Source organism: Lissotriton helveticus, chromosome 10 (assembly GCF_964261635.1).
Source record: "Lissotriton helveticus chromosome 10, aLisHel1.1, whole genome shotgun sequence".
NCBI lineage: Eukaryota > Metazoa > Chordata > Amphibia > Caudata > Salamandridae > Lissotriton > Lissotriton helveticus.
The window spans coordinates 1,105,256,123-1,105,280,749 of NC_136071.1; the positions used below are offsets into that span (position 1 = coordinate 1,105,256,123).

The 24,627-nt window shown below is 48.0% G+C and overlaps 1 protein-coding gene across 2 annotated transcripts in view; it reads left to right on the forward strand.

The window, feature by feature from the left end:
• Positions 1–22,099: 22,099 nt before the first annotated feature.
• The window catches only part of CDV3 (CDV3 homolog), a 51,800-nt gene continuing 49,272 nt past the window's right edge, over positions 22,100–24,627 (forward strand). The window contains exon 1 of one of the 2 annotated variants that reach the window (XM_078663858.1): positions 22,100–22,474. In XM_078663858.1, the coding sequence (XP_078519984.1) occupies positions 22,292–22,474 (183 nt within the window). In that variant the 5' untranslated portion in view covers positions 22,100–22,291. The remainder of the gene's footprint in view (positions 22,475–24,627) is intronic. The other variant, XM_078663857.1, reaches the window with a different exon arrangement.

The following is a 24,627-nucleotide window of genomic DNA, read 5'->3' on the forward strand; positions in this document are numbered from 1 at the left end:
AAGATTTTTATTGCACCGTCGTCCGTGATCTTTAGTCTCGCAGGATACAGCATCGCGTAGGGGATCTGTAGCTCGCGCAGTTTTTGCTTTGCGGTTCCGTACTTTTTCCTCGCTTCCTGCACTGTTTGGGTGAAATCTGGGTATAAGGCTATATCCATTCCTTCATGTTTCAGTGTCCCCAGCTCTCTCGCTTTTCTCAGTGCTGCATCCCTATCCCGATAGTTCAGTATTTTGGCAATTATGGGTCTTGGTCTGGTGCCCAATGGGAGTTTAGGGGCCAGGGATCTGTGGGCCCTTTCTATGAGAAATACCTCTGAGAACGTTTCCTGTCCCAAAAGCGTTATCAGGAGTTGTTCCACGTATTTCTCCATTGGGCCCGTGTTGGTTGTTTCCGCAATTCCCATAATGCGTATGTTACTCCTTCGAGACCTGGCTTCCAAATCTTTGGTTTTTGCAGCCATCGCCGCCAGTTGCTTGTCTATACCTGATTGTTTAGTGGTCAATTGGGCGTTAGTGTCTTCTACATCTGATATTCTCCGTTCCGCCATGTCAATTCGCTCGGTATGTTGATCTAGCCTCACGACATGCGGTCTACCCTGTGAGTTAGTGTGTCAATTTTACCGTCGATATTTGATAGTGCGGTCTGTTTGACTGGAACATAGATTGGAAATTATTCGCTGATATTCCTCCAGTTAGTGACCCTGTCGGTTGGGGCGCCTGTTGGTCTGCTTCTGACTGTTCAGGGGCTTTTTTGGAAGTCTCAAAGTTTATTTTAGGTTCATTTTTATCTGGTTTGCTCATTGTTGTGGTGTTGCGATGTCTGCGCGTCTCTCTCTCCCCGGCCTGGCCACACGTGTCTTTTGTCAAGTGTAGTGGTTTCCCCTTGTAGTTGGTGACTCTTGGTAAGTGGGTGCTGGTTATTCACTGTCCACCTCTGTGTTCAGCGCTTTGTGGTGATCAGTCTATCTCCGTTGTGCAAAGAGCGTCCAATCTGCTCTCTCACTCCCCTCTTCTATTTTCTGTCGCATGCACACCACTGCGCTTCTCCTCCCCGTAGTAGCGGTGTATGCGTGTCTGAGTAGTGCAGTGTTTTGTGCACTAAATATCGCGTTGGGCCTGTGAGCTCGCAGGGATGGGCCGCAGTTGTCTCCCGTCCGTGTATTGCCTTTCTTTATTGTTTCTTTGGGAGGCAATTTAGACTTTCCGGTGACTATTGGCTGGACTATGGCGCTATCTGGGCGTCGCGATATATTCTGCCGAGCCGGTGCCCTTCGTCGTGTGTCCGCCCTCCCGTTCGATTCCTAGGCCTCACCGCGCCATTTTATACGCTTCCGGCTCTCCAAAATGCCGTTGGTCTATACGCGGCACAGTGCTACCGGAATGAGCCTTTCCTTATTTGGTTTTCGCACTCTTTCCCCAGCAAAGGTCGCGGGAGGGTGTCATCGGGTGGTGCGCAGATTGTCCGATCCGGCTCTGGGGCACCAGTGCTCTTGTTCCGGCCCGAGGCCGCACAGCTCACCTCTCAGCTTGCGTCCAAACTCCAGGCCGATGCTCCTCTCCCCCTAGTCTCCAGCAGGCCTCACCAGACTCCAGGTCCGCAACTTCTTTTTTTTTTTTTTTTTTTTTTAAAACCTTTATTGTGCATCAAAAATGAACAAATACGGGCCCATAACCAACCGGCCGGCCACGGATACAGTCAATGCACCAACGCATGCAACACGGCGACACAGTAACAGTTTGTCACGAAAAGCAAGCAGCCGAAAGGTACACCGTAAATCATAGCGTTACTGCGTCACAGGATTAAGAAAGGTTTGTTTTACGTTTTCTGGCGGGTAGGAAGGCCCACAGTCGCCATTGTAGCATAAACAAAGAAATCAAAAGAGCAGAGTCCGTGCAGGCATGTCGTAATAGTAATCACAATACTATCATGCAATCATGAAATCCAGGAGTAAGGCACATAGGCGGAAGAGCGGCTCTGAAATCGCACGCAGGATTATAGCAATCAACGTCATAAACAGTGCTCATCACCCCCCACCCACCAACTATCCCAAACACGGACCCAAGAGAAATTAAGAAAGGAAAAACAAAGGCAAAAAGAAAGAAAGCAAAAACAAGGTACCATAGAAACCGAAACCAAACTCAAAACCCATCCCCCAACCCCCACCCTACACGCATGCAGAGGCTATGGCCTACCCCCCCCCAGCAGTGTGTCTGTCGCCCAATAAACCCGAAATATAGAGTAAGAAGAGAGAAGAAAAAGGAAAGAATATAGATGACTTCTAAGAGATAGGGAGTGAGAAGAGAGGAATCTAATCTACAACTCCCAGTAAGAAGAAAAGAGGGGGAGGAGCCAACCGGATACCAAATCTCTCGGACACCCCAACCATGCAGCCTCTCCTACCCTAGACACCGTAACAAGAATAGAGAGTAGACAGCACAAAAGAAGGTAGAGAGAGCACAGGTGTCATATCAGTACACACTTAAGTGGCGTCCCGCCCCGAATCCCCACCTGTCAATCAAACCCAAGTAATCATATCCCCTCATGTGGACCAACATAAGCAGTGAGCTACAAGCATAAGAGAGAACAAAGAGCGTCACATTAGCACTCTGTAAAGAAACGCTTCAGTCCGAGACCTCGCCAGCCAGGAATGTACCATTCACCCAGGGAGTCCGCTACCCCTGGCCAGTCCGCACACGTCTCCCCAGCCAAAACCCTCGTGGGGCAACCTCCACCAGTAGAACAAAGGAACAAGATGGCCGCTCTCTGCAGGAAGTTGTTGTTCCGAGACAAAATGGACGGGTCCATACCCGACCAGATCCATGAACCCCACGGATTAGTGTCAATAGGTACCCCCAATGGTGCAAAACAATCCGAGTCAGAAGCGGGGCAAACTGAGCGTGGGCGGGCAGAAGAAGTAGACGCTGTGCCGGCGTCGCTAGTCCCGAAGGCAGCATAACCATGGCAGAAAGTATGAGCTCCGATGGAGGTGGAAACAGTGTAGCGCTGGTGGAGAAAGCGGGCATGAAATCGCGGTCACCAACACTGCCGGAGAGATGAAGTGTGGAGCACTCATGCGGCAACAAAGTAGCCCGATCATGAGTCAGGATAGGCAAAGCGGGACACTGAGAAAAGCAAGCCTGCGGGGCACGAATCACCCCGGGCGCAATAGCCTCAAGTCTCTCGCACAGCGACAGAAAGCCTTCACGCATTTCTGCCCGCAAGTTGTCGATGGCAGCAAGAATAGAGCCAGAGGTCAGAACGGCCGGGCGTTTCATCTGTTCCACAGTCACAGGCGCGGCCACCAAAACAGTACAGTGCCCGGGGTCCCGCAGCACAGTCCAGTTGTTATCCGGGGCAACGTTGGCAAGCAGTGCAGCCGGACCAGCCATCTTAGCCGCCCCACCGGGGAATATACCGGGGCGCGTGGGCGCAAGTATCCCAAAGCAAGAGGGACTTAGGATGTAATAGAAGCCACACGCAGGCAAAAAGGAACAGGAGCAGGCTTGTGGGGAAGCTACGGTATGCAGACGCCGGCCACCACGGGGGGGGGGCTCGGCGCCTCTCACCTGTAGATCCCGGCAGCAGAGGCACCAGTGAGAACCCCCGGTCGGCAGGCACACACACAATTCAAGGCAGGCGTAGCCCCTTAGCCGACAGCAGCGTCAATCAGGGCGCCAGGCTCGCTCCGCATGCAGAACCCCTCGCAGCTCCGGCAGTCGCCATGTCTGGATCTCAGCCTGTGCTTCGGTAACAGGTGAGAAACGAAATCCGCAAATCGCTCAAAATACAGCGGGTACTGAGGCAGGCAGGGACATCGGGGGAGCAACAGGCAATTCAGCGCTCTTACGCCGTCCTCCCGCTAGTATGCCATGACAGGAGAAAGCTCAGGATATCGTCGCGAGGAACAAAGGATCGAGGAGCCGAGAGACTACACGTCCGTTCCCATCGCCATCTTGGCTCCTCCCCCCGCAACTTCTATATAGTTCACTCAAACAGTTTCCGCTTTTCGACAAGCGTGATGTAATCGTTTATTTAGCCTCGGCGACTATTTTGGGTTGAAATGCTTCAATTCTGCGCAGGATAGGGATGATTTATAGAGCTTCCTCGAGGAGCTCGCTCAAAGCGCGGCCATCTCGTGTCGTGGCTAGCTCCGCCCCACCTGACCAATTGTTACCTGGGCACACTTACCAAGTAACAGACATCCACAACACCACTAAGTGCTACCCATTATCAGTAGTTAACCTTAACTGGGGAGGGGGTCCTGGGCCTAAGAGAGTGATAGTCTCCCCCAATCTTCCTGTTGACTGTCCAATGGGTAATGATTCGGAGACTTCAGACTGGGCTGAAGTGGAGTTGCAGGCCCACATAGCTACGTTGGACCTTCCTGGCCATGTTGGTGCCACCCCTAAGGTAGAGGTACCACAACAGGAACATTTAGGTGTAGTGGATCCTGAAATAGTGGCCCAGACAGCTCCCTCCCAGAGAGACAGGGAGGATGAGACCTCATCATTCCCTCAGACACCCAAAGGATCAATCCCCTGAGAGAACAGATCTTGCCCCTTGTCAGGGAACTGCTCCAGGAGAGATTATGGGAGCAGGGGGACCCTTCAAGGGGAAATTGGATCTGGAGCAGGAAACCTGCTCCTCTCTTGAAGGCCTCTGTCAGCCAGTTGCTGCCCAAGAGGCAGGGGATGCCAGTGGTTCTCAGGGGATCCACTCAAGGGAGGAACTCTCTTAGTCTGATAATAGGGTCACCAAGTCTGACAGTGCCAGTAGCTTGGGTGTTTCCCAGGAGGTTAGGGGCTCCCCCTTTACCTTAACAGATAGAATAGCCCATATAACACAAATTGAATAAAGCAAGACTTGGAACAGTAATGCTCCAGACCTTCTCTGGCCCCAACTGTCCAAAGACAGACAGGTTCAGCCAGTGGCTTTGAACAGTAGGGGTTTAACCCCTAGGGGGAAGTACAAGTCAGCCATAGTACAAGTCAGCCATTAAGAGAAAAACTTTTTTATGGTCTCTGCCTTGAAGAAATTAAAGCCATACTTGCTGGGCCCTCACTTCCCTGTCCAGGAATACCTCAGGTCCCTCTTATGGCCCAAGCGTAGAAGCCAAAGATGTGACCAACTGATAGAAGGGTTCCATTCCCCATTGGGAATGGACCCCTCAGTGGCTCATAACACTGACAGTAACCCTGCCTAAGCAGACCTACTGTCCAGGTTTGGCCACTTAGGAAATAAACACTAAACTGGGCAAGGTTAGTCTAATTTCCTTACATTTGGGGGGATCTGCTTTCATGATTACCCCCACTGTTTGCCTGGTGTCAGTATGTTTTGACTGTAGTTTGCTGGGATCCTGCTAATCGGGACCCTAACATCTATGCTCCCTCTCCCAAAATGGCTTTGGTGAGCACTTTTGTACTTCCACAATTGGCGTTTGGTGTACCTTCTAAGTCCCTACTATATGGTACTGAGGCACCCAGGGCATAGGTATACCAGGGGTCTACAATGGGTTGCAGCATGTATTGTGTCACCCTTGAGAGTCCACTTCAACTCTGACTACTGGCCTGCCATTGCAGACTGTGTGACATATACAAGATTCCTTATTACTGAGGTCACTACACTTAAAACCAATAAGTCACCCCTATGGAAGGACCTTTAGTCCTGAGAGCAGGGTGCTTACCTATAAGTGCGAGAGTGCCCCTGCATGAGCAGGACACCCCTACAAATACCGGAGTCGATTCTCCAGGTTTTAAGTATGGTCAGCCATTTTAAGATGTATAGTGGACAACAGTCATTACTAGATGTCTAACTATATAATGGCTGTGCCGAGCCTGGTCCGGTGTTGGAGGTATGATCCCATGTACTGAGGGTCCCCTGAGGGGAGCCCCCTGTACTCCCGGTATCAGCCTTTTAGGTTCTGCCAGGAAGCTTGTGCTGCTGCCGCACACAGACATGATTCTGACCTCCTGCTGCTTCTCTGAGCTCAAGCAGGGGAATGTAGAAGAACAGGTTTCCTGTCACAGGGAGGTGTGACCACCTCCCAGACAGGACTTAGTATATTGGGCTGGGTTGGGGGCATTTTCCAGCACCACCAGACTAGATTGAAGGGCACATTTGGTACCCTCCTTGCATGCTCCAGGTTGAGCCAGTTCAGGAACCCTTCATTCCCGCTCTGGAGCAAAACTGGACAAAGGACATGAAAGTATCCTCCCCTCTGTCCAGTCCCTCGTATGGGAGGGACCCTCGAGTTGTTCCAACCCTTTTCCTTGGGTTTTTAAAGGCTCCCCATTGGTGGGTCCTCAGATTCATCATGGAACAAGACTCACCTCTGAAACCAAGACGCTCTTCGACCATCTGGACACCTGGACTTAGTTGGACTTTGACTGGAACCGAGACTGCATCAAGGAAGACTCCTGCTGCTCTTGGTCACGCTGTTTTTCAAGTCTTTTGCTTCGTCTGTGTCTGTGCTTCGCTCAGGTTCTCCAGAAGACCTTTGGGCATCAAGGACATCTAAAGAAATCTCCCTTGGAGGAAATGCGTCACTCCTCTGCATCTGTAGACACTGCAATGAAGCTGTCCAGTTAGCTGCTCCTGTCGTCCTACGGACTTCCAGAGGCCCAGCAACACAGGTGGTGGTTCTGCAACTCCCTTGAGGCCTGACCTGTCCTCTCTGCAATTCAGAGAACAGTATCCCTCGTCGGAGCCGCTGGGATGAAACCCCTGTGCACTGCTTTGACTTGCCGTTGCCAAGGCTTGTTGGTTGTACCCTCAGAGATCAAAGAAGTCCCAGACTTCAGCACCTCATCCCTCAAAAATCAGCTTCCACACTGCATCCCTTGCACCGTGGGCCTCCTTCTTTGGTGAGCTGCTTAAGATGCTCTTGCTAAACCTGTGCCTTTGGCTTGTGGGTCCTCTTGAGGGTCTTCTTCTGCTTTGGTGGACTCCCCTGCTTGCTTGGGTCTGCTCTCACTCTCTTTCACTAGGTGAGTCCCTTGGACCTTGCTGGTCCCAACGATTGCATCTTTTTGTCTCCCATGTCAGTTGCGGCTACCAAGGCTTGTTGGTGCTCCCGTCACACAACGACCACCTAGACACCAACATGGGACAGCTCGTGCACAGCTCCTGGTCTTCCTCAGCTTCGCCTGGTCCCCACAGCTGCAATGACAAGATCCTCGTCACGTCTCCTGAGCTCCCTACCAAGAGGGGGTCATTGTGCTTCCGTGCCTCCTAGTCACCTCCAAGGGGCATAGCCTCTGTCCCCTCTGCTTGCAGGTTCTCCTCTTCAAGAACACACCCTTGGATTCCACTGGACATCTTCACAAACTTCTCCAGAGGCCTTTTCTCCAGTCGTCCATTGTCGTCTACGGAAGGTTCCGAAGTCAATTCACCCCTATGCACCTGGCTTCCCTGGTGCAGGCAACCTGATTCCTGGGGCATCCACAGGCGTGGTGGCTCTCCAACCTTCCGTCCTCCAAAGGGTTTCTTCTGGGTCCTCTGGGTAGGGTCCTTTTTCTTTAACACTGCAACAGCGTCTTCTCAATTGACTTCCATTAGGCATGTGGCTGTGTTTCCACTCTGCACACAACTTCTGTGGGGTTCCTGGTTACTTACCTTGGATGGGTCCTTGTTCTCCCAGCTCCTCTGAGTCTTCTGGGCCAAGTCCTGTTCTTCCTTGCAGTTCACATTCCACTTTCTTAGAATATGGTTTGGTCTCCCCCTGGAAACTTGTGTATATTTATGCTACTTACCTGATTTCACTTACGTATTTTCATGTGTATTGTTGATATCTAAGGCTAGGTGATATACCAATGTGTTAGTGATTGTGTTGTAAAATAAATAGACTTATTTTTATAAACACTATGTCATTCTTTTTAATCTAATCTAAATTGTTGATTAAATGTGGTAAAACAAGCTGCTCTACACTCCTTCAAGATAAGCCTGAAGGCTGCTCTCCACAGCTACCACTTTGAGAGCTTTCTATGGATATCAAAGTCCACTAAAATCACCATAAGGGTTGCCTGTATCAGTGCAAGGTGCATCTCGCCTTTAAGTGTGCACCATATACTAAACCAACCTCCTACAGCCCCCCTTTATGAAAATTCTGTCATCTTGTTGATTGAAGAATTAGGAACTATGGGACAGGGTCATGCCCACTTCCCACAGAAAGTGGTCATATACCGGGTGTAGTGACCCCAAGTGTAAGTAGCCCATTGGCTACCACCCTTCATTACCCTTAACATCTCTAAATGTAGTATGTAGGTGAGCCCCTGGTACCAGGAAATCAGATTCTGATGACCTAAGAAGGACACCGAAAAGCTGTGAAGAGCAAGAACTGTGGAACAGCAGCTGACTTGGCATCAACCCTGCTGGCCTGTCTGCTGTCCACTACAATTGTGCTAAAGATGATCCGTCTTGCAGCTGCTCTGCCACCAAAAGCCTAGGAGGACTGCCAGCACTTCAAAGAGCAACCAGTCTCTCCCCTGGAGTAGCGGATGTACTTCCTTGAACCCTGCAGGCACCCACGGAGAACCGTGAGGACTTAGACTTCGAAAACCTGACACCAGAAAGCACCCATGCATCCTTCCCCCCTCCCGAGTTGTAGTGGGTCAACAGTGCCAACAAGGTCCTGAGACTCACCAAAGTCGAACCGCACTTTGGGTTTGCCCAGAGAGGACTTAAAGTGATGGCCTGCAACCTCTTTGTGTAGGACCCCTTAAGCGCGAGTGTCTCCTGCAGCATGGGTCCGTTGCCTAAAGACAGCATTGCACCCAAGCCCTACAGCCTGAGAAGTAGACAGATGGTGTCCCTACATGTCCGCGCATCTCAAGGAACGAGCCTCCCTGTGGGTTCAACTGGAATGGCCCCCAGTTCAAGCTTGCAGCCTCTTTTTCCCAGGACTGCCTCCTATTGAAACTAACGGGACAACTGCAAGCAAAAAGCACCTCTGCACCCGGATGCCCCAGAGCCTACCGAGATGACCTGGTGGTGCTACCATGGACCTTGCCCTGTACTTACCTTAAACTCCAGAAAATTGGTCCTCTAAGTCGCTGCTAAGAATCGGTGTGCAATATATGTGTTTTTCTCCACATGATAACATTACTGCATTAGCGACGATACAAGTGCATTTACCTGTTTTCTTCCAAATTGCTACTTTAAAAAGTACTTACGCAATAAATAAGTTCTTGGTGCCTAAAATTATATTAAAATGTGTGCTATTTCTCTATATTGGTATGGATCTCCTTATTTAGTGTGTGTGTATTATTTTTTGACTGTGACTCTATGTATACAACAAATGTTTAACACTTCTCATTGATAAGCCTAAGGCTGCTCGACCACACTACCCACTAAACGAGCACCTTGGGATAGTTCAAGCGAGCACCTGTCCATTCATAAGGGATACCTTGACTCTCTACGAGTAGCAATCTGGTAGAAGAGAGGAGCTAACTGGGCGGAAACAAAATAAAAAAACACCACCACCTCAGTCTCACAGAGATAAACATCACAAGCCTGGTGACACTGTACAATTTTTTCAAATGTATTAACCTTTACACGTTTTAGGATACTAAAAGGGCTTGTGTAAGAAAACACTGGTGGCTCATGCGTGAGTACACCTGCAGCATGTGCTGCACTTGTTCAGCACAAGATGTATCACAGTGGTATTGTAAATGCGCTATCTAAATCCCAGAAACCCCTGGGGATGGGCTCGAGAAGTTGGAGTTACAGGTCATTCATTTTCCTTCTCTGTGACTCAATACACGTCTAACTGCTGATGCTCTGACTGTACTGGTAACTACAGTCTTTTAGCATGCACGTTTATGAAGGAGTGTTAATAATATTCCGTTAGCTGGAGATGCTCTCATCTGCATTTGAAAGGCTTTCTCTCTCCTCTCGTCCACTGAACTGTTTAAGCTGTGAATGCCTCTAAAAAAAGATAAAAAGCCAGATACTAAATGTTATTTTGCATTTCACAAATCTGAGCTTTAGCATTTGTATGTCAACATGAATTTTTTTCAGGCAACAGCATGATGCATTGTGGGGCCTGTAGTTTTGCTTTTAACAGTTTTATTATGGGCTCAGCGTTTCCCACAGGAATACAGGATCTCACATCGAATACTGTGAAATAATTCTTGCTTCATAGGGCATATTCACCGGCCTTAGAAGGGGTGCAGGCGATGGGGCAAATTTCCTGAGGTCCTACACTTTGAAGAGGTTTTACAACTTGCTGATGGTGAGGCTGTCAGCACGTGCAAAATGTTTCACTTGGCAAGTCACTGTAATCGTAGCCTGCACTATGAAACAGGTCATGCCCATGTTGCCAAGCCATATTTACAGCTTACAGGGTATAGACAGAAGAAGTGCATATGCTTTTAGACTGCGTACTATGCGCACAACACCAAAACATCCCTTAATTCACTACCAGTGCTAATAGGCCGGGGAAGTGAGGTGGTGATGGCAAGGTCCCTTAATTCTCCTTGGCCCTATCCTTGTTGAAGTCTGTCTGGAAAAGAAGCTCTATGTAGGTCGAGGAGAATATCTCTTTGATCAGCCTGGACCTTCCATCCCACTGCAAGTATCACTAACAGCCACTTTATATACAACTTTTACATACAAAACTGTATTTTGGTTTGTTTCACTTTAGCACTGCACTGAATGGCCTTTTTAGGTCTCGCCTGTCGATGCGCATGCGCATCGAGCAAGGCGAGAGTATTGGCACTTATCCGCTCTTTATCCACACTGCAAGGAATCGTGGCGATTCCTTGCAGTGCACGAGAAATTTAAGCTCAATGCGCATGCGCATTGAGCTTAAATGCGCGTGCACATGCCCCCAGCCGCCTGCCTTGCCTACTCTCTTCCACAGCCTCCCCCAGCTCCGCCCCCTCACTACTTGATTGCACGGCCGCTAGGCCGTGCCTCCCCTACTCTCCTCCCCCCTCCTCCTCTCCTCCCTTGCCTGCCTGCCGCTAGCCTTGCCTACTCTCTCTCACAGCCTCCCCCAGTTCAACACTTTGGCTCTCTCTACACAGCGAATGCATTGATTCTACACCTCAACCCTGGTTTTCTGTACCTCCTCTACAATCTGCTTATATGCCTCTCTGTGCCTTCTCATCACACCCGGCCTCTGTACATACAAAGCAGTGACACTCTGTAAAGACCCATCACTCGGACTATCGAACTCTTCTTTACTTTCGGTTACGTAGTTCCGTACATTTTTTTACATCATCTGCATAGATGCCAGGCATCTAATTCACCGTCACCCAGTACCCGACCTGCTCTGCAGACATCCATCAGGACCAAAACACTGGACAGACCCTGCACTATGAACAACGTGTGTGCAGCGGGGCCACCTCAGCACTCAAGATCTACAGCGTTATCAGCACTCAGACACTGTACCTTCCTGGCAGCGAGTGGCTGCTCGGCTTTCCTCTTCATTTTGCCGTTGGACGTTTCTCTGCTACTCGTCTGTGAGCTGTTCCTGCACAGCACACTTACACATGTGAGAGCCACACTACCATGCTGCTAGTATAACCCCGCCTTCCCTGCCAAAATTCCCACCCATCACAGGGGCTGGGGAAAATATACTGTAGTTTGATTGGTTAATGCGAGTGGAAACTTAGCTCTCCATTGGCTAACAGGTCCTTCCGTGGCCAGGCAAACTAGTGTGTTTGCCCCGTAGTAGTTTTTGCCTTCCGTCCCTCTTTCTCTATAACAAGCCATCGAGAAAGAAAACGGCATTTAAAAACAACGTGGTTCATATATAGAGTAATGTGGTTAAGGATGCGGCCATCTTGTAAGGTCAAATTTGTTAATTACAGTGTACCGCCTCTGGTTCCAGAAGGATTATCAGCGATATTTAAACCATAAATCCTGAAAACGTATTGGTACATATTGTATTAAAACATCATTAAACGCCTTATTTAACAATTATGAAACTGAAGGTTGAAAAAGGATATGGAAATTCTTATAATGTTATGGAGAACATCACTGGTTGATTTTTAAACAATTTACTTCTGACATATAGCTACTTGATCTAATATACTCTTACAGACATCTATAATTCTGTGGTACAGGAAGATGCTTGTAGTGACGGTTAAATAACGTAGAGAAATCTGCTTACTTGAATTCAAGTATTTATTGTGACAAACGAGCTTGGGGAAGATAAGGGGGAGTGGCAACGCAGAGTAGAAGGGAAGTCGGAATGCCAACATATGGAGTTGACGTCAGTTAAATACAACATGAGAATTCCACTATTAAGTGCTTGAAATAACCAATTAAATGTGAGCACGTGCAGTAAATAAACAGAACAACGAGACCTACAACATCTCCCTTTATAAAGAAGCAATTAATTCACTATATAATCCTCCAATGCTTTGGGTAACTTTGACATTCTACCAAAACTGGTGCAAGTAGCCTCCCAACCTTCATGACAAGTTAGTAACATCTTCATTTGCTGTGGTAAGCATGGGGACTTCTTTCCTGGACACAACATCACTCAGTTTCCTCAACCTCAACCCCTCACTCACCCTCACTCACCCTCACTCACCCTCACCCTCACTCACCCTCACTCACCCTCACCCTCACTCACCCTCACCCTCACTCACCCTCACTCTCACTCATCCTCACTCACCCTCACCCACCCTCAACCCCTCACCCTAACTCACCCTCACTCACCCTCAACCCCTCACCCTCACTCACCCTCAACACCTCACTCACACTCACCCACCCTCACCCTCACTCACCTTCAACACCTCACCCTCACTCACCCTCACTCTCACTCATCCTCACTCACCCTCACCCACCCTCAACCCCTCACCCTCACTCACCCTCACTCTCACTCATCCTCACTCACCCTCACCCACCCTCAACCCCTCACCCTCACTCACCCTCACCCACCCTCAACCCCTCACCCTAACTCACCCTCACTCACCCTCAACCCCTCACCCTCACTCACCCTCACTCACCCTCAACCCCTCACCCTCACTCACCCTCAACCCCTCACCCTCACCCACACTCACCCACACTCACCCTCACTCACCCTCACCCTCAACACCTCAGCCTCACCCTCACTCACCCTCAACCCCTCACCCTCACTCACCCTCACTCACCCTCAACCTCATGCTAAAGATTTACAAAAAAACCCATAAACAATTCTAAAAGCACTAACTCTAATGCTGCGAGACCTATTGCATTTCTAATGCTTGTTTAAAATTAGTGAACCACACCCTATCTGCTGTGATCATTTTATGAATGACTCAAGTTTGTGTTTATTTATTTATTTTTATTTTAAAAGTTTTATTTAGCGCTTGCTTGACCCGAGGGTATCAGGATGCTTTACATACACACCGTAGGGACAGTAGAAAAATTGCATTACATAGTAGGCAGGCGGTAAGGAAGCAAACAGATATAAGTACAACATAAAAATCAGGTAAACCGTGCAGGAAAGGAAGAGAAAAATGAAAATGAAGGTGGCTAACATAATCTGGCCACCATATATCCTTGAATGTCAGGTGAGGAAGGAGTCAACTCGGATATTGAAGTCTAGGTTCGTTGACGTTGGTCGGTTGTCTTGTTTCTACTCTATAACTCTATAATTGTATTAATGTAGCAACATTATGGTGCACTAAACCACACACGAGAGGCTGTTGTACAGAGTACATCCTAAACTATTGCAAGTGCCACTCAAATGTGAAGATCATTGAAAAGAAAGGCAGTGGTGAAAAGTAATTTCCTAGGGTCACACTGTTTGTTCAAGCTTAGAAGATGGGTTTGTAAGCCGGTATCCTGATTAGACATTCTGCAACTCATATCCCAGATGGATATCACATTCATTCCCCTTCAACATTGATGACAATTGTATCAGAGAGCCAAGAAATAAGCCAGTTGTCTTCAGCCTCCTATGCAAGGCTGTTATTGATGTTATAAATAGAACAATATTATAGTATAATTCAACTATGTACATGAAACGTATTTATTTGTACAGTGCCCATCTTGAAACTAAATATTTCAAGGTCCTCTCAAATGTGGGATCACTGAAAAGGCAGCAGATGGAAGAAAGGTAATTGCCCAGGGTCACGCAGTTTGGTCAAGCTGAGAAGCTGGAACTGAAACCAGGGTCTCTGTGCCAGCCACGGCCCCACTACTAGTTTTGTCCTGGGTCAAATAGAAGCTTCTGGCTGGCCTGGTCAGATAAGGTCAGTCCATTCACAATGTCCTTTGTTGGGTTTTTTTATAAGAGGGGCAACAGCAGGGCAAACAGACCCTTTCATAGAACACCTTAACCGTGGGCAGAAACAGTGTACATTTTAATTCTTCAGAGAACAGGTTCAGCAAGGGTAGCATGTCCAACTCAGGCAGCAGCAGTGCAGGCTTCCGTGCCTCACAGAATTTGGTCAGTATTGCAGTTGCAAAGCAAGCTTCCCTCTCTCACGAAGCAGTAAGTGCACTCTTTAATTTCCCACAGAACAGATCCAGCAGGGCAGAGTTGTACAAGTATGAATATCACACAGAGGTGGAGAAGTGTGGCTCACTGGTTAGAGGAGGCAGACCCGGACGCTGAGATCAGACCCGGGACCAGGGTTCAATTCCCGACGCGGCAGGGTCTTGAGCCCAAAATGTCCACGGACTCGGTAATTCTCGCTTCGGTGCCTACTCGAATCACAGGTTCACACTCTGCAACTCTGGGCAATAGCTTGCTTAATCTCCACTACGGCCCCCCCGCGGCGGGATGCCTGGCTTTCACCTTGGGGATACCCAGTAAGGGGCTATCTCACAGGGAAAAACCAGGACGGGTTCCCAATGCAAAGCGCTTTGAGACCTGGCGGTGATATTGCGCTATATAAAAACCCATCCATCCATCCATCCATCCAGAACATGTACATTTAAGGAGTGAGTGACATATAGTGAGATATAGCTTATCGACAGATCTCTAGAACGGGTAGTTAACTCACTGAGAGGAACGCATACCAAGCACGATAAGTAAGTGAACATGCGAGACCTTCTATTTGTGTTGATTCTACAGTTTTCCATACAATTGAAAAAATTGTAGAACCCTAGTAGGTTAGTGTTATTTGGAGCAACGCAGAAGGTTCCATGTGCGCAGGGCCTGGTGCACTGATGTAAGAAAACTCCCCCTGAATTTCTGATACTGTTGGCTGGGTCCGCATGCGAGGCCCAGAGTGGGTGAGTGCAGGGCCCATATCCAATTCGGCCCCAGATACTGCTGCTGGTGTACCGGTGCCTCTCCCTCCCCTTCCATTGGTGTTTGAGTCGCCTTGACGTGGGGGTTGGGGGTGAGGCGCGCTCCCGGTACTGTGGCTTGGGACACCTGGGGGGCCTCCGGCGCAGTGAAGGAGAATTGCCGCCCCTTCCCCTCCACAAGCTGCCATCTTGAAGCGCCGTAGGCCAATGACACGGCGCGGCCTTTACAGGACAGGGACCAAGCGCCTTCTGACTGCGCCATCTGGGCGGCGCTGGTGCCTGCGGCTGGTGGGGCCGATCGGGGCTGGCGTAGGGGAGCACTGCCGCTGGAGGGTGAACACAGAACCTACCAGGGCAGATGCAGTGCTGTGTCTGGCCCGGAAGCCCGATTGAGAGACATTGAGACAATGTGAGGCTTCTACAAATTTGGATTGATGTTTGTTATTATGCTTTTCCAAAAATTTGCTCTGAAGGGGGAGCTGAGAATTGAGGCGATAGTTGGATACATCATCTATGGGAGCCTTAATATTTTTCCGGATGGGAATGATCTGCACTGCTTTCCATTCTATTTTAAAGGGTCGGCTGCGTACTTTGGGAAGATTCAGCGCTCTATTGTCCCTTCAGACAATGTGTTCACAGAGGGGGTGATTGGGGGTTTTAAACTGAATTACTGTGGTTTACTCGCTTACTTTCTGATGTGCCCTCTGTGGTGCTTCCACACCCCAACCATCCATGTTATTTCTTCCTTTCCAGGCCCCCCATGCCCAGAACCTGGATGCCTGACCCTAAGATGGCGGCCTTTGCCACTAGGCAGTGCTTAGAACAGAAAGAGGAATGCTTTGAAATCTTTGATGGTCATCTTGGATTGGGCAACCCCCCTTTTGGTGCGTCCTCTTCCTCTATTAGAAACAAAAGAGGTAGGCACACATGATTCAATGCTGCTTCTCCCCTGTACCTTTCTAACTGTTTCTAGCCTTGTCGGGTATCTACCTTTGGTCCTGATTTGATCTCACTCCTATTGGTTTCACTCTCATTGATTTCCAGAATTTGCGCACCCCTCTTATTTCACCTCTTTGCGCCTTCACTATCCTAGTGGCCCCCTTTTTCTGTCCACTACACCACATCTTCACCTCATCTCCTTATCATGGCTTCCAGTCGAATTAAGTCTGGAATCAATTGCTTCAAAGTAATGTATCCCCCTTATATGTCCAAAGCACAAGCTAAATGGTTCAAGCATAACATCATTGAACAATTTCCAGATTCCCTCTTTGTTGACCAATTCCATAATGGGCGCCTAGGGAAGATTACTCACTAATGACATCCCTTCCTGGTCCTCCAGCTTCTCCAATTCCTTCAACATCCCCTCCTGCTCTTCTTTTCCGCATGGGAAGCGGTTAAAAATGTCTCACTCCACTCGCTTTAACACATGCGCGGTAAGCGTTTTCCCGCTGTGTGCTGACTTTTGCGAAAACCCGCGGTTCATGACGAGTTCAGCTCGTCATGAGCGCACGAGAGGCGTAACTCATGACGAGCTGAGCTCGTCATGAGCGTCGAAGGGGTTAATGGTTATCTCACGATTACTCTTTATAACAATGGCACTGTCATGATCCAAGCTTCTGACTCCTGTCTCTCTCTCTCTCTTTGACCACATCTTCCACTCCCTTCGTCCCACCCCTGTGACTACTATCTCTCTAGATTCTTCCTCTTCTTCTAGCTCCTCTACTTTCTCCCCCCTTGAACCCCACACATTCCTTCAGACCGCTCTCCTGGGAGTCACAGGTCGACCCTTTATCCCCCCTTCTCTTGTTCCCTCCCCTCCCATCCTGCCACCTTCCCAACGGGACCTCCCCGTTACCTCATCTGCTTTACACCCCACTTCACCACTTCATCCTGCATCTCCTCATTATTCCACTGCCTTCTCCCACTCCCTTACTTCATTATTCCTTCCCATTTCCCCCTATTTAATCCACCTTTCTTACAATCTGAACTACCAATCAACTCGCCTTATCCTCCCCCCTGCCTCCCCTCTTCTCCCCACCCCTTTCCGCTCTTCCCCTTTCCTCGTTCCCTCAATTCTGTTCTTACTTCTCCCATCTCTCTTCAACCTTCTATCCTCCCTCCCATGCCTCACATCCCCACCTCCCCTTTTGGTAATCCCATCATCTTCCCTCCCACGGACCTCACACCTCCTATCTATCCACATCTTACATTCCCCCCTATGCTTAACAACCCTGTTTAACCTCTTGGTAATTCCTCCGTCTTCCCTCCCCCTGACTGCACAGTCCCTCACTCCTCCCACAACTTTCATTTTGCTTGTCGTCGTCCCCCACTCTGCCTGGTGCCATTACCCCTACATTCACCTTTCATTACCCATGGCCCCTGGCCTGCACCCTCTCTCTTCTCCCCACTCCTATGGCCACCCTTTGACCTCCCTCCCTCTTCTACCTGTTCAGCCCCTTCTCCTCCCATCTCACCGTATTCATGGCCTTCCCATAAGCCCACTCCTTCCCCCCTCCTCCTCCAGCTATCCATTTCTACTTCTCAACTTTCTCCTCCTATGTATGATCTCTATTCTTCACCTCTGCTCAACACCAGTAAAAATATCACAGTAACTCCATTCACTCCTTTCTACCACCTTCTTCCCCCCCCAGACCCTTGCATCACATCTCTCTCCCCAGTCCCCCACAGCCCACTGTCCTCCTTCGCCTACTTCACTTCCTCCCCAACCTTCGACCCTCGCACCCCAACACTCTCCCCAGTCCCCCACCTCCTCCTGTCCTCCTTCGCCTAGGCCACTCTCTCCCTTAACCATTGAGCCACCCTTCACTACTTGCTCAGCATTCCTCTCTCTGGAAACTAAACTTGATTCTCTCATCTCTTCCATTTTCCAGCTTGAAGCGTCCATTTCACTCTTATGTGCTAATTATCCCCCCTCCTAATAACCTCCCGAGGAGTTACTTACTCCTGCGCCCCAATAGAACCAACCACAATCTGTCCCCCACAGACATCACCAACTTATTGGTTACCTACAAGACCATCAATGTCAATTCCCCTCCACTCACCTCTCCTAACAACTCTACTCAATTTGCCATTCAGACCATCTCTTCCTTCAGAACTTACCAGCCTCCCCCTCAAGGGGCACCCTCATTCAAGATTCTAATCCCTATCCCCCTCATCAGTCCAGACACTGACATCACCAAAACAGTTGCGTCAGAGCTACACTGTATGCTCCATAACTGCAGATCTGCAACCAAACACAAACTGGAAATCTCTGACACTATCACTCACCACAATCTCGACATGCTCTTTCTCACTGAGACCTGGTTTAATGACTCCTCTCACACTTCTTTTGATCTTTTGTTACCTACTGACTACTCTATCCTCAGAAACGACAGAACAGGCAAGATCGGGGGAGGTATTGCGATTATCTACAGAAACGCCCTCCAAATCAAAACCTTTCCCACCACCATCTTTCGCACCTTTGAATGCCTTTCCCTAGAACTCCAAGTTCAGCATGGCTCACCCTTCAGGTTCCATATCATCTACCACCCGCCTGGTAATTGCTCTTCCTTCATTGACAAATTCATCGACTTCATTGGTGACCAATATTCACAAAGCGACAAGCAGATCTTCCTAGGTGATTTCAATCTCCACTGGGGCTCCGTGGAAGCCTCGGCTGCCAACAAGCTTGCAACCTTTCACTCAGCTAACAATCTTGCCCAACACTGCTCGAAAATTACACATGCCAAGGGCTCAATTCTGGACCTTGTGATATCCAAATCAGACCAGATTACCACTGCTTCACCCATCTGTGATGACTGGTCTGACCATTTCCCCATTCCCTTCTTTTTTCACCTCTCTCACATTTTAACTCTCGGCCAACCTAAAAGAGCCTCTACGTGGTTCCGCAACACAAAAAACATTGATCTTGAGATTCTATGTGATTCTGATATGCATTCACTTCCTAGTCTAGACCCCAATACGGATGTCAACGATCTCACTCCGCTTTGCCTCTCAATCCTTGCAGTCGAAATCGACAAGGTTGCTCCACTCCAAAGCAAAAGGAAAAGACCCACCCCATCAGCTCCTTGGTTCAACTAAGCTCTCTATGATGAAAGGAATAACCTCAGAATCTTGAAGAAGCACTGGAGACATTCTCCATCCGCCCCCAACTTCTCTCTTTTACGCTCAGCAAGATCTAAATACCACCAGCACATCTTCCAGGAAAAAACATCTCATTTCAGATCCCTCCTCGATTCAGCTAAAAACAGACCCAAAAAACTTTTCGACCTCATCAAAAACCCAAATTGTTCTCCCAAAACCATCAAGCCTGAGGATGCTTCAAAGAAACCAACTGAGTTCGCTATATTCTTCGATCAAAAGGTAAAATCTCTGGTGGAACAGGTCACCCACCCCACCCCCATCGAGGAGTGAAAAGCCTTAGCCACCTGGCAGAGCTTTGCCGCCATCTCGGAGGTTGATATCCTCAAATGCATCCGCGAAACTAAACCCTCCAACCATTCTTCTGACCCCATACCCAGTGGCATCGTCATTGATTTCTATAGTAACACTCTTTCCTACTGGACCAGGCTAGTCAATCTCTTCCTCAGTCAAGGATCCCTCCCAGTTGTCCTCAAAACAGGACAGGTTACCCCCCTTCTAAAAAAAAATACTGCAGATGCAAATGACCTCAATAACTTCTGCCCCATCACCAATCTCCCTTTTCTTTCAAAGATCACAGAAAAATGTGTTGCAAAACAACTGTCCCAACACATTATGGACAATAATCTCCTCGACATGTTCCAGTCGGGTTTTATTCTAAATTGCAGCACTGAAACAGCCCTGCTACAAGTGATCGATGATGCGCTGCATATTCTCGATTCGGGGGAATCGTGCCTTCTGATTCTTCTTGACCTATCTGCAGCTTTTGACAGTGTTAATCACAACACCCTCCTGAACATTCTTCATCAGAGAATGGGCGTGGAAGGCACAGTACTCAAATGGTTTGCCTCTTTCCTCTCGGACAGATCCCAAATGATTAAGATTGCGAACAGTCTCTCGTCTCCGCTGGTGGTTGGTCAAGGCGTCCCTCAAGGTTCTATCCTTGCTCCCACTCTGTTTAATCTTTATCTGGAACCATTAGGGAACCTCCTAAGCAAATCTGGAACCCTCTACCATCTCTATGCGGATGACACCCAAATATACCTCAAGGTGTCTTCCCCTCATGATCTCTCACTACTCAGCTTTACTCTCAACGCTAGTCACATCTGGATGTTAGTGCACCAACTCATTCTCAATCCCTCCAAAATGGAATTCCTCCTCTTATCTAGCTCTCTCTCCCCGCCTCCTGTTCAATCCTGGTTGGATCAGTTGAATCTACTCAACAGTAAACCCATCATTGTGGACTGCGCTAAATCCTTAGGTGTCATACTTGACAAAAGACTCAACCTAATCTCACACATCAATTCCATGGCCAAGAGCGCATGTTATCAGCTGCGCCTTTTATGGGGGATTCGTCGGTTCTTCCCGTAGAATGACCTAAAAACCTTGGTCCAATCGCTAGTTCTCCCCCTCCTTCAAAAGGGAAAAATTGATGGCACAATCGTTCTCAGGTAATGCAGTGAGAATCTGGAACTCGCTTCCTCCTTCGCTCCGTGCCATCACCTCCATCCAGATCTTCAAAGCAGACCGCAAATCTCTTTTATTCTAAAGACACTATCAGAACTAATTCCCCCATCTCAGACCCCGCTAGGAAGTTCTTTAGTCATTGTAAATGTGTCACATATATTTATATTTTTGTTTGTACATCCTGTGCTTGCTGCGTTTGATTTTGTGTTCCGTTTGCCTGCGTTGTTTTGATTCTATGGCCTGCTATTTTTCGCCAAGAAGTTCTTTAGTCATTGTAAAATTTGTCATTTATATTCATATTTTTGCTTGTACAGTCTGTGCTTGCTGTTCTTGCGATTGTGTGCCTTATGCCTTTGATTCTATGGCATGCTATTTTTAATTGTACCATTCCTGTAACAGTTCTCTCATGAAACGTAACTGGTTCTATTGTACAGTGCTCTGATGACACCTTCGGGTAAAGCCTTCGCTTTATAAGAATGCATTAAATAAATAAATAAAATAAACCTCACCACAGCCTAAGTAACTATGTTCTAGACAGGCACACGAGTAGCAATTTCTTCGATAAGGTTTTTTATGCGGACACATTAGGCTCTGTGCCAGCCCAGCCTCGGACCTGCCTCTGTTCAAAATGTTCCATTCGTTATTCATTCAAAGAAAGTTATATCACACTCTCCACTCATCCGCGTGTCCGCCACCCGGCGGCTGTGATGGCATTGGCACGTGGAAATGACGTATTAAGCGCTCCGCCGTAGCCCAACGCATGGCTCTCAAAAGTCTTCAGGTTTTTGCTCCTAATGGAAACTATGCCGTTAAGAATCTGAGAAAAGGAAATTACACTGCACAATTGGCTTACATTGGGAAACTTTCTGTGAAAGATAAGGATATAAGTAAGAAATGTAATTACCTATTTACAATTATTGTTTCTTGTCATTAAACTGGGCATCCTTTCCCCAAAAGTCTTTATCTTTTGGAACATGAGGTGAATAAACAAAGTCACGAAACGAATAAAATATTTTTGTAAAACAAAAATTCAGGAAAAACACTAATGAATTAACTCCTATGTTATGGTAATTTCTAAATTAATTGAGACAGCGTAGAGTCTTAAATATCGTCAAAATTCCTTCAGGATGGCCGAAGTTTAAAGCAAACAGCCTTTTCACAATTCTGCTAGTAGCCATCTTTTGTGTCTATGACATCCACTTGGGTTATACCATATCGGAAACAGAGGGGTGTCCGTATTCCTGCAGAATAGCCCTCGTCTTTAAATTAGGCATGTCACACCCCTCCGGATGAGGTGACTGTTGGTCAGGCCGCGTCGGAGGTGTGAACGCGCTCCGCCTTGAGGCGAGTTTCCCGGCGAGCTGTGCGCGAGGGCCTGCGAGACAGGAAGCGAGGCCGGTCCCATCCCCGGGAGGCAAGAGAGGAACCCGACCCCCGCCGCTGCCGCCCGCCAACCAGTCAGCCATGGCCGAACCCGAAGAGAGGAGCCTCGACGACTTCTTTGCCAAGCGAGACAAAAAGAAGCGCAAGGACAAAGGCGGAACGGGAGGCTCTGGGGCAGCGGGAGCCCGCAACAGCGCAACAGGCGCCAGCAGGCCGCAGCCAGAAGGTGGTCCCCCGGGGGGCCGGCCCGCCGGGAAGGCTGTGGTTAGTATTGTTATAACCTGCGCCCCGTTAAGCACGTCTCCACCCCGTCGTGTTTGTTACCGATTGATTGTCTAGGGTTCGGGTGTTTTGGGGTAATTGGGACGTAGTCGTGCTTTGACCTGAGGGTACAATAGCGCATGATCTTAGGTACACTGTGGAGCAACGCCCTAGAGTGGTTGGGGGCTGTGCGAGGATGGCCCAGTGTCATGTTCGTGAAACGATGTTGGATGGCCCAGGGTGTGGAGGATACCTGGGCATCCGTGTCAAGAAACTATGCGAGGCATGATAGGGGCATGCTGGACTGTCCTGAGTTTTTTGCGAGTTTTTTGCGAGTGGCACAATGTTGCCAATACATGGGTTGAATATGCGGTCAGTGTTCGGGATGTTCTAGTCGGGGGTTTATACACTGAAAGCCTTAGAATGGCGCAATCTATTTCGGTGAGCTAAGATCAATGTACGAGTTAATCTGATGCAATTGTAGTGCACCCCAATTTGAACAGGGCATATGGGCTCTCATTTGCGTAAACCAGGAGTACGCTGTGACCAAAATAAGAAAGGTGTTCCTTTCTTGTTTCGCTCATTGTCAATTCCTGGTTGAAGTAAACTTTTCGATATGTATTCCGTAGGCTTTGTTATTCCTTTGTGATTGACGTGCTTTAATAGCTGAGCACTGCCTAATGTGGGGAACAGTTTTTTGCTTGAATGGTAAAATATATTTATATATATATCTGTGTGTGTTTATTTTCTATTCAGTTAAGTGGTTCGAATATTAATTGGAGGTAGAAAAATGAGGCTAGTCGTTGGGTAGTTGTTGCCAGGTAGGACCCTGGGCCTCTGCCTGATATTCTTCAGTCACAATCCTGATATGTTTATATAGGCATAATACTCAGACCCTAACAAATGCCAAGGTTTCTAAGGAACGTACCATACCACCCCACCCTCTACACAGCACTCTCCTTTCAATAATACTTTCATGTTGACCTCCCCGTCAGTCCTTACACACATGAGCGATGGCTCCTCCCTGCTGACATCCCAAGTTGAAGCACCTCTGCTCCCGTCCCACCAGGCCTCGCCGGCATCCTGTGGCACATAACCCCGACCTTACATTCAAACATAACGTAGCACAAGAAGCTGGCGGAGGGATGGGAACCAGGACTGTGACAGGGTGGTCTAAGACTTGGAGTAATGAATATTACCGGTAAGTAGCCAGTCATTGCCTCCTCGCCAGAACTTCCTGTCACAGTTGTTACACACATGAGGGATGGAAATCAGGACTGTAACGGGAAGGTCTAAGACTCGGAGTAATGAACATTACTGGTAAGTAACCAGTCATTCTCCTAGGTAACACAAAAACCCACAAACATTACAATAATCTATTGGCCTAACAGCAAAACCAAATAGGATCCTAAACTCCTGACCACTGTCTAATCTGGATGTCACTGCAAATCAGACAATGTACATTTTTCTAGTGAAAACCAGTCCCATACAATTGTTTGGTAATTAGCCATCTTTCAAATAACTCATCAAAAACATACTAAAAATGCTGAACACATTCAACAGGCAATTGACGTGCGACTTTTGTATGGTATTCTTAAGAGTAGCCCTAACTCCCACTAAAACTAGATCCCTTAAATTTTTCTTTTCAACTGCAGATTTAATTTTCCAATTTCATACTCATTTAGTTCTATAGTACAACCTCCATATGATATTCTTAACTGAACCTGTATTCAGAATCGGCACATTCCCTCTAGAATCTACCAGCCTACCAAATGTGAAATGCCACAAAAAAGATAAAGGAAAGAAATGGATTGACATAATACGCAGGAACCGTGTAAAACCGCTTAACAATGACTGTATGGACGTTTCGCTCCTTTTAATAATTCTAATCTGGCATTCAAATATTATTTAAACTAACATTGCTTAATTTTACCCACCAACCAGGCAACAATATCTCTTTCACGGAGGATATGATTGGTCTCCTCACAAATGCAATATTATCTTCTGGAGGTCGCTACTTAAGCATGTCAACTGACATATAATAACAAAAATGTCTGCATTGACGGACTTGGCTCAGCTGTCATTAAAACGTACTCGTTGAATGGAAACCACCATTGACCTAGATTTAACTAATCCAAAATGGGCACCTGTTATCA